This window comes from Ixodes scapularis, unplaced genomic scaffold (assembly GCF_016920785.2).
Source record: "Ixodes scapularis isolate PalLabHiFi unplaced genomic scaffold, ASM1692078v2 PGA_scaffold0__279_contigs__length_252992795, whole genome shotgun sequence".
Classification (NCBI taxonomy): domain Eukaryota; kingdom Metazoa; phylum Arthropoda; class Arachnida; order Ixodida; family Ixodidae; genus Ixodes; species Ixodes scapularis.
In genome coordinates, this window is record NW_024609835.1 from 153,255,285 (window position 1) to 153,266,328 (window position 11,044).

An 11,044-nucleotide genomic window follows, 5' to 3' on the forward strand; every position below is an offset into this window, starting at 1 on the left:
GCGCTACCCGGCTCCGTCCCGGCCCCAACGCGCTGAGAATCAACGAGCCTGGCTCCGTCCAGGCTGCAGGGAAGCTGAACTTCAACGTAACCGGCTTCAGCACGGTGACCAGCAGCGCAACCGGCTCCGTCCCGGGATCAAGGCACCCGTACCCGAGATAGCCAGCCCCCTCCCGACATCGCCGCCCGCTCTACTTCACCAACGATCAAGGGGGCGAACCATCAAGGCACCAGCGGCCCGGGCTACGACCCCAGGGGTGACTATACTGCCTACCGAACGTGCTTGGACGGTCGAATGGTTTCTTTTCTTTTGCCTTTCTAACGTTGCCTTTTTCTTTTTAATTTTACTTCCTGACTTGAATATATATATATTTGTTTTTTCCTCACGCATTTGTCTCAGTCTCCCGATCCTTCCTCTCACCACCCCGGACGAACCTGACAATTTGGCGAGCCTGCCAGGATAGCTGGCCCATTACATCATAGTCACATCTTTTTCCGGGGGGCGAGAAGGGTGAGGGAGATTTGGGTGGTATTTCAACGATGGAAACTGACAAGTTAATCGCGGTAGCGAAAGAATTAGGCTATTCCGGAGCAGATTTGAGGAAGTGGGTGGATGAGGAGAAAGTCCGGATAAGAGCAGAAAGAGCTGAGGAGCGCGAGCACTCGAGGTTAGAACGGGAGGCTGCTGACAGAACTTTAGCGGCGGAGTGCGCGAAACTGGACAAGGAGCGGGGGGTGCTTCAACTACGAATAGCAGCGCGCGATAATTCACGTAACAGTTCAGAAGATGTGGAAGGCGCGCGTGAGGAACCACCAGGCTCCAGGAGCTTTGGGAGCCCACATAAGCTCATCCCGCAATTTAATGAGCGTCGAGACGACCTAGACGCATACTTGCAGCGCTTTGAGCGCACTGCAACAGGCTTAGGATGGCCTCAGCAAAAGTGGGCCACTAATTTGGGGCTTTGCTTAACCGGGGAGGCACTCACGGTTGTCGGTCGGATGACACCGGCAGATGCGTTGGACTATGCCAAGGTGAAGCTAGCACTCTTCCAGCGGTTTTGTTATACCAAAGAGGGATACCGCGACAGGTTCCGAGAATCCAAGCCGGAAGACGGCGAGACAAGAAGACAGTTTGCGGCCCGATTGGCAGGGTACTTTGATAGGTGGATTGAGATAGCAGGGATTGATAAGACTTTTGAAGCATTGCGAGACAATGTCTTGGTGGAGCAGTTCTTGCTGACTTGCTCAAGCAAGCTGGCAATATTTCTAAGAGAGCGGGACTGTCAAGGTTTGGATGACGTGGCAGCTAAGGCTGACCTGTTTTTGGAGGCTCAGGGACAACCTAGCACAAGTAAACAAAGAGGAAACGAGATCGGAAATAAGCAAAGTGCCATAAGCGAGGGGAATCGCAGAAAAGGTGAGGCTCAAAAAGGCATCCGCTGCTTCTTGTGTGGAAAGTCTGGGCACAGAGCAGAAAACTGCAGGAGTAGTGCACAAGGAAGAAGGGTTCTGCTGTGTTGGAACTGTGGTCGCAGTGGTCACAAGGCTGACGCGTGTAGAGAAAAGCCGAACGAGAGACACCAAGCTTCATGCCTCTGGACGATGTCTCCAGGCAACTGCGACAAGTCAGATGACTGTTGCGTCACCTTGAGTAATGGCGATAAGATTCCAGTTGTTAACGCTGCCATGGGGAGGGCCCCGAAGTTCTTAGTAGAGAACATGCCCGTCGTGGAAGGTCGTCTCGGGGACCATAAGATATCGGTATTAAGAGACACCGGATGTAATACCGTTGTAGTTCGCGAGGAGCTGATTCCTCAAGAGAACCTAACTGGCAAGTCGAATCCAGTGTTTCTGTTGGATCGAACGGTCCGGTATTTACCTGAGGCGGAGATCTTTGTGCAAACGCCTTACTACACAGGGAAGGTGTTGGCAAAGTGCGTCAGCAATCCACTATATGACCTGGTGTTGGGAAATATACCGGGAATACGAGACGCTAATGACCCGAACCCGGCTTGGGTAAAAGTAGATGAGTTGGCGGGTCAGAGATTGAATGATGAGGTAAAGGTGAATCGGCGTACTGGTAAGGAGGCAGATGCCAGCAAAAATACCGATTCCAGTGACAACAAAAGGGACTTGCTACATCAGGTGAAACCAGCAGAGGTTGCTGCAGCCCGGGAAACAGGCGCCGCACGAAATGAGGCGAAAAGTGAGACGCCTCTGAGTGTACCTCAAGTGGCGATAATTAATACCACAGCGGAAGAACTCGCTAGAGAACAGAGAGCAGACGGAACTCTAACTCGGTGCTTCGACGATCTTGGAACGGTCACAAGAAGGCACAAGTGCAGGACCAAGTTCCAGTTCTTCATGAAGAACAATCTTCTGTACAGGACGGCGGAATACTCTTCGGGACGAAAGACAGAACAGCTGGTGCTCCCGAAAAAGTTCAGGGCCGCCGTTGTCGCTCTCGCACATGACAGCATCATGTCAGGACACCAGGGCATGAAGAATACGCTCAACCTGGTGGCTGAAGAATTCTTTTGGCCAAGTATGCAGAGCGAGATCAAGAGGTATGTTCGATCATGTGATATATGCCAACGTACAATACCCAAAGGCAAGGTTGGTAGGGCACCTCTAGGAAGAATGCCGACTATTGAGACACCTTTCCAGAGAGTGGCGGTAGACTTAATTGGCCCCATCGCTCCGAGGGCAGGCTCAGGTAACAGATACATCCTGACAATGGTAGATATGGCGACGCGGTATCCGGATGCAGTAGCGATGAAGAGCATCGGGGCGCAGGAAGTAGCCGAAGCTCTGATGGAGATGTTCACAAGATATGGAGTACCGAGAGAAATTCTTAGCGATAGGGGATCGTGCTTTACATCAGAACTAATGAAAGAGGTCAGCCGACTTCTATCAATGAAACATCTCATGACCACTCCCTATCACCCTATGGGGAACGGACTAGTAGAGAGACTCAACGGCACGATCAAGCAGATGTTAAAGCGGATGTGCCAGGAAAGGCCTCGTGACTGGGACAGATACCTACCAGCCCTCCTGTTCGCGTACAGAGAAGTACCACAGTCGAGTCTCAAGTTCTCACCGTTTGAGCTGCTCTACGGAAGAAGAGTGAGAGGTCCTCTGGCCATTCTGAAAGAGGTCTGGTCGAACGAAACCCTCAAAGAAGAAGTGAAGACATCGTACGGGTACATGTTGGAGTTGAGAGAGAAGCTAGAAGAGACGTGCAAGCTAGCGCACAGTTGCTTGGAGGAAGCAAGAGCAAAGTACAAGGGGTACTACGACAGAAAGAGTTCCAACCGGAAGTTGAAGCAAGGTGACTTGGCGTTGATTCTTCTCCCTACAGATAAAAACAAGATGATAATGCAGTGGAAAGGACCATTCCTTGTGTTGACAAGAAGGAATGAGGTTGACTACGAGTTAGACATGGGAGGAAGGACGAAGACTTTTCACATCAACATGCTAAAGAAGTATGAAGAGAGGGAAGGAAGTCGACAGGAGCAGGCAGTTTGCAATGCTGCAGCAAGCACTCACGAAATGAACGACTCCAGACACGACACTGAAGAAGACGGTCATATTCCAATGCTGAGTTTGACAAAGCAACAAGGGTGGCAGGATGTCGTCATAAACGGGAAGTTAGAAAGAGACAAGTCTTGCGAGGCACGCGAGTTAATAAAGGACTTCAGCGATATCTTTTCTGATCTTCCTGGTAGGACAAACCTCATGACATGTGACCTTCAGCTCACCACTCCACAACCGATACATGTGAGACAGTATCCACTACCTTTGGCTGTTCAAGATGTAGTCGAGAACGAAATCACAGAGATGCTCAAGTTGGACGTAATAGAGAGGTGTACGTCATCGTACAATGCCCCAGTGGTCATTGTGAAGAAGAAAGACGGGTCGAACAGATTTTGTATCGATTACAGACGGCTGAATGACGTCATACATCCTGACGCAGAGCCAATACCAAGAATCGACATGACGTTGGTCAAGGCGGGACAAAAGCGTTTCTTCTCAAAACTTGACGTAGCCAAAGGCTACTGGCAGATTCCGATGGATGACCACGCCAAGGAAAAGACGGCTTTTTCGTCGACGAGCGGGCATTATCAGTTCAAGTTTATGCCGTTCGGTCTGAAGACCGCCTCCGCTACGTTTACAAAGCTGATGCGTAAGCTCCTAGATGGGGTGCGAGACGCGCATCACTACATTGATGATATCCTAGTGGCAACAAGTTCATGGGAGGACCATATAGAGACGCTCAGGACGATTTTTGAACGTCTACGAGCAGCGAACATCACAGTAAAACCCAAGAAATGTCAGATAGGGTTCGAAGAAATTAGTTTCTTTGGACATGAAATTGGAATGGGTAATATAGCTCCGGATGCACAAATCATCGAAAGGGTCCGAGATGCACCACGACCGCAAACGAAACGCCAAGTTCGTTCGTTTCTCGGACTAACAGGATTCTACAGGCAGTTTGTTCCAAACTACGCAGAAGTTGCAGCGCCGTTGGTAGACCTGACTAGAAAGGGAGCACCTAATGGTGTCGAGTGGGGCCCGAGGCAAGAGGAGGCTTTCACAAAGTTAAAAAGACGTTTGGACGAGCCACCGATTTTGCTGTCACCAAATCCTGAGAAGGAATTTGTGTTACGCACTGATGCGTCAGAAGCGAGTTTGGGGGCAGTGTTACTGCAGGAGAAGGAAGGGATGCTGCATCCAGTAGCATATGCCAGTCGGAAACTGACTAACTCTGAAAAGAACTTCGCCACCGTGGAAAAGGAATGTCTAGCGCTGGTTTGGGCAGTTGGCCGGTTTAAGCTCTTTTTGTATGGGAGGACATTTCGCGTCCAGACTGACCATCAGCCGCTGGAATTTCTCAACAAGGCAAGACTCACGAATAGTCGGGTAATGAGATGGAGCATGGCGTTGCAAGATCACAGTTTCAACGTAGAGTATATTAAAGGTAGGGATAACGTGGGCGCAGACTTTTTAAGCCGGCTCTAGGGTGCCTTTCAAGAGGGAGATGGTTCACTGACCGGAGCTGATTGAGAGGTGCGTGCCACAAATCCGTATATATGTCAGCGGTATCGAGGAACCAGAGTCAGTATCGACTTAGGTTCTAACAGGTACCAACCTTGGCAGCTGGTCGGTGTCGTAGGCTCTTATAAGGTCTTTGGTTGTTTTTTTTTTGTGTGTGTGTTTTATGGTTGTACGCTTATCGGATAAATTTCTCCTGAATAAGAATAAGTTCGACCTACGACGAGGTGCTTTAGTGTATGATTGAAGAACGAATCAGAGATTCTTCGTTTGTAAACCTTTTTTTTTGTTTGGTAAAAGTGTGAAATGGTGTGACATTTCGGCAACGGTGGAGTGATGGCGTTATCGTTCGTGGCGGGTGTTGTGAAAGTGCCGTGACAAAAGCTCGTATCTCTCGGTTGCGATCAGCGATGTTGTGACGGCACCTGGAAGAGAAGAAACGGACAAGATAGAAGTTTCTTACAAACTTCTCGTGTTTGTGGGGTGATGTCATGATTTAGAAAAAGAAAAGGAAGAAAGACAAGGGAAGAAAAAGAAGAGCGGTATCGCGGGTGCGAAGGGATTCGAAGCTTGACCAAGAGCCCCGACGGTTGGCTGCTCGAACGGTGCGCTGCCCGGCTCCGTCCCGGCGTCAGTGTGCTGCGCTACCCGGCTCCGTCCCGGCCCCAACGCGCTGAGAATCAACGAGCCTGGCTCCGTCCAGGCTGCAGGGAAGCTGAACTTCAACGTAACCGGCTTCAGCACGGTGACCAGCAGCGCAACCGGCTCCGTCCCGGGATCAAGGCACCCGTAACCGAGATAACCAGCCCCCTCCCGACATCGCCGCCCGCTCTACTTCACCAACGATCAAGGGGGCGAACCATCAAGGCACCAGCGGCCCGGGCTACGACCCCAGGGGTGACTATACTGCCTACCGAACGTGCTTGGACGGTCGAATGGTTTCTTTTCTTTTGCCTTTCTAACGTTGCCTTTTTCTTTTTAATTTTACTTCCTGACTTGAATATATATATATTTGTTTTTTCCTCACGCATTTGTCTCAGTCTCCCGATCCTTCCTCTCACCACCCCGGACGAACCTGACACCGGCACCGAAAAAAATCAACCAGTCCAAGCCTTCCTCCACTTCCCCGTCGTGGGCACCCTTCTCAATGCCCTCAGCACGGCCGCCGGGTGCCACCCTATTAAGAAGTATAAAGAAAAAGCTAGGAGGATGCCCGATGTTTAGTCATTAACACTTCCCGCGTCTGATATTTATTTTTCGAAGTCAACATTTTAGTGCATTTGGAGTCGCCGTAAAAACGTATTTTGTGAACGGCAATAATGATTATTACAGACATGCAACTTGCTACACCTTTTAACGTTTTCAAAAATGCTTTCGACAATTACGTCACCAAAAAAAAGAAGCAAGGAGGAGCTCAAATCGGGTGAGGAGGACACAAACTCTGACGAACTCTTTCGCGGGCAAAAATATTTTGTTTTGTTTTTAGCAATTATTTTTTTGGTGTTTCGCCATGCGCTTTCGAAATGTTTGAGACGGTAAACAAATATAGATCTTGAGGTTGTCAATGGCCCTTCAAGCGGATCGTCAAAAGCAGAACGTGAACGTTTACCTTAAACTACGAATAAAATTGGATAAAGTGCCAAAAATATTGCAGTTCTTGACCCACTTGTCCGTTCATAGCTTAATAAATCATGCGGATATCACAATTTTTGCTTCCACTCGCCCGTTTAGCACTGACTGCCGTATGTGCATCTTGATTAATTTTAGATCTTGCAATTTCTGGTACATTTTACCAACATGCGGTAACACTCTTATGATTATTCAAGCTTATTAACAAAATTATTTTTAATATCTTTTTTATTACGTCGTTATCATATGGAACTTAACTTTAAGCAGTGAACTGATAATTTTTCATGTTTAGATGCCAGATTGAAGTGAAGATTTCATGATCCTCCTACTGGGCCTTATACATTTTCACAATAAACCAGACACGCTTCTATATGGCTCAAAAAATTTTCCACCATTGATGCTATAGCTTGTCCTTGAGTGACACTGACGTTATTGGATGAACCAGGCTCCCTCATCAATATTCGCCATTAGCGTCTCGCAGTTACACTAGTGGAAAACGCTGTGGTGCCTTTCCAGGGCACAACGTTAGAGCATACAGCCCCAGCGTCGAAGAAAGGTGGTGCTTTAATACGCTTGCATCGTTCACCGGAGGAAGGAAGGGCCCGGTTATTAAAAACACGCACCTCCGGGAGCTGACCAAAGAAAAATACATATCAACGTAGAATCAAAACATCCACGATGCGTGTTCAATAAATTGTACCTATATAAGATCTCCCGATCCTCTCGAGTTAAAACAATTTTTTTCACCACATCTCCAAAACTTTCTTTCGTAATTCCAAACTTTTCCTTACGGCAACGTGATGGGGGTACTCGTACCTGGGTAGCTCTCCAGAATACAAAAGCACATGCGGGATTTAGCGTTCATTTATAACCTGAGCGAAAATCTCCATAATGGTTTCATGGCGCCAGTTCTGTTCAAAATTGCGTTTCAACAAAAAACAAAAAAACCTAAAAACCAAAAACAAGAAAAAAAAGAACGTTTTGTAGCGTAGCTTGGGTAACGTCGGCGTTAATATTATTGAAATGAGTGATCTTCAATCCAATCGTAAACTGCAAGAAGTAAACTCTAAATCTAAACGTAAAGGCGGCCTGAGCAGGGTATCGTTTAATTAAAGGGCAAAATTAATTTTGGCACGCTGATGCTGCTTGAGGTCGTACGAAGATGGTCTGCTTGGGTCGAGTATTCAGTTTCTGAGACGAAAATATAAAGACGTAGAAGCGCGGGCAAGGGACATTTATAAGAGAATGAGCGTCACGGCGGGGCAACTTGGTTTCCGGGGTTTAACAATCTGACACAAAAATATAGCACAAAAAGCACTACAGATAGAAGCGTGACGCTTGTGAAAATAAATTGTTACGTAATTTTTATAATGTTCTCGAATAAAGCGCATTTGAATATCTTCCGGACATTGAAATGTTTAAATTAAAAGAGAACTTGAAACCTGCAAGCGGCTGCAGATAGAACGGAATTGAACTGACAAGTGTGCCTGTCGGCACCACTAGGGCGCTAGAACGATGCCTTCAGTGGTGCATAGCCTTTTGTATGCTCATAAGGCCTTCTCAATCGCCCGTTGCCAGCTATCAACACAAGGGTGCGCCGTTTCCCCATACAAGGCAGAAAACGTGAATGACAGGAAAGAAGTGATAAAGTCTCTCTAATGGACTCTTGCATTTTTGGTGCCATTTTTGGCATTTGGCGTGGTAGCTGTGGGTCGCACCTAGGCAATTATTTTATTTTTATTTAAACCACAACTTTTGCCGCGTTTTAGGCAGAATCGGAAACGAAGATGCCAAAGCTGTAATATCCCGATACTCCAAGCAACCCCTTGGAATATTAGAAGTGACGAAGATCATTTTAAGGAGAGACTGCGCCCCAAATTCTACCTCCTGCTATCAAAAGTATGCAGTGAATACCATGTTGCGACTGACATTAAGGAATGCCTATCTAGAGATGCATTCCTTGACGTTTGTTTGAGTGAAGCCTCAGCATCCTGCTGATACTTCACTAGAATCGCAGCTTGGTTTGGGCTCCCCCTGTGTCCAAGCTGGATAAGCCCATGTACCCTTCCACGGCCTCTTTCGGTGCAGCTTGACTCGCTGACCTTCCCAGCTCTCTTTCGCGCACCGCGAGGTGCGCGAAAGGGAGCTGGGAAGAGAGAGACGGACGACTGACAGCAGGCACCGACGACATTACGAGACGTGAGCCCTGGCGCAGCTAACACCTTCCACGCCTCTCAGGGGACTTCGTAGCGGTTGTAATCCCAGAGGATCCTGGTCGTTGCAATTCACCTTCTGTTCTTCGTTCGGTCCTTTACCTCAACAATAAAAACTTTCAATATTCGCTGTTTCAACATTGTGAAAGTTTACCAGCTCGGCCGTCTGGGTTGTGATTCGTGTTCGGTCATACCTACCATCAACTACATCCACCCCATTTATTCACTATTTAAAACTGCATATGTTGCCAATCCTGCGCTATGAAATATGCATTCTGAAAGTACTGGAATCAACAGGTTGCGGTAGTAGCAGTGTGCAGCGGACAGGCATCGTCTATATGGTATGGGGAGGTGGCGGCCCTGGCGGTGATTATGTGGAGCAGGCGCAACGGCACGAAGCATGGGGAAATCAGTGATTGGGCAAACATTGTCAGTATAAATTAGGCTATGGGTGGTGGCATCAATAGTCGCTAGCAACTTGAAAACACTGAAATAAAAAAAAATAAAATGAACGGGCTTATGTGGGACAGGTGTTTGTTTGTTTATTTTTGTAATGTTTTCTCGAAATAGATTTATTTTTGCGCAATATTTGCGCCGTTAGACGCAATTTAGGTGGAGGTCACGGACCACTCTAAACCCCTTCCCATAGATTAGTGGCCCCGCCCATTAAGACTGGATTGGCTTGGCTGCTAGGCCGAAAACGCTCGCAAGTCTATGTGTCTCACTGCCGTCTAGTCCGGCGTTTGACAGTCTGCTAGTCGTACGAGCAAAACGCGCGGCAGCCTCCGGCATCGTCTGCTATTTCCACTGCCGTCTATCGTCGTCTGCAACGCCCGTAAGACGCGGCCATGGAAGTTGCGCGTCGGCGTCCGTTATCGCCTGCGTATGACCGCTCTTCCGCTCCCGCGTCTGAAAATGTCTGCAACGCTCGCAAGACGTGACCATGAAAGCGGCGTTCTAGCGTTCCATCATGCATGAGTCACGGTCCAGTGCAAGCGTCTGTCAGCGTCTGCGATGTGCGGTAAAGAGCGACCAAGAGGGCTAGAACAAATTAACAAAATAAATATGCAGCCCTTCAGTTTTTTTGTTTTTTTTTCTCGCATGGCATTGGAGAGCAAGGTGGGTGAGTGTCATGGCGCATAATTGAAACGAAACTTCAAAATATTAGCTTTAGCAGGCCAGGTGCGCTGAAAAACTTGACAGCTACTTTCCTTTCGAAGCGAAATGATGGGAACATACCTGGACAAACTTGATGCGAGGGGAACGCCCGATTGCTTCCAGCCAGATGGCTCTCAACTTCTTACCTATGTAGATAGCTTCTCAGTATTAGAACTATGGTAGCAATCACGAAGGCTGCACAATTCACAGAACAGCACGGCTGCCTTTACGGGAAACAACATCTTTATTTAGCCTCAACACGCTCAAACGAACAAATTAAACCACATCAAGCAAAGTAAAGCTTGTAGACTAACGCTTTTAAGGCACATTAGACGGAACGCTAGAAATCGATTTCTTAACGTATGGTGCTGCGATTTACTACCGAGTGCAAGCAGGTGGATAAAATTTACAGGGAAAAAATCAAGTAAAATTCACCGAACGCGCTTAAAAGGGCCCTGCAATCATATTTGAGCGTCTACCTTTTTTGAGGTTTCGACATCTCATAGGGTTCGGGCAAGCCAGCGGCACTGAGAGAGTAACTGAATATCAGTGCGTCATATTTTAACTGGAAGACGCGGAAACCTCCTCCACCTACGGGAGCGACCCGCGGTGCCGAAAGCGCGCGATGTGTGAAGTCTTTGGTCCTGCAGACTTACTACTGGTCAAAGCCGCTAAACGCTTCTTTTTAGTCAAAATACAAAATATAAGTGGCGCGAACCGTTTCAGTTATTTATGAAAGTAGTTTTAGAGCGCAGCTCTTAGGGGCCCGTTCCCGGCTTGAGCGGCGTAGGCGTCGCCGTCGGCGTCGGCGTAACCAAGGTCATCCCAAGGTCACGTGACCCCCAGGGTAACCCCAAGGTCACGTGACCCCCAGAGGTCACGTGACTCCTCCCCCAGGGTCACGTGACCCTCCGTGGTCATGTGACCCCCCCGAGGTCACGTGACCCCCCTGAAGTCACGTGACCACCCCCAGGGTCACGTGACCCCCCG

The 11,044-nt window shown here is 48.3% G+C and overlaps 1 protein-coding gene across 1 annotated transcript; it reads left to right on the forward strand.

The window, feature by feature from the left end:
- Positions 1-1,601: 1,601 nt before the first annotated feature.
- LOC120848989 lies at positions 1,602-3,783 on the forward strand. The gene is made up of 2 exons (XM_040221064.1): positions 1,602-3,649; positions 3,756-3,783. The coding sequence occupies exons 1-2, from the start codon at positions 1,602-1,604 to the stop codon at positions 3,781-3,783; spliced, it is 2,076 nt and encodes a 691-aa protein (XP_040076998.1).
- The last annotated feature ends 7,261 nt before the right edge of the window (positions 3,784-11,044 follow it).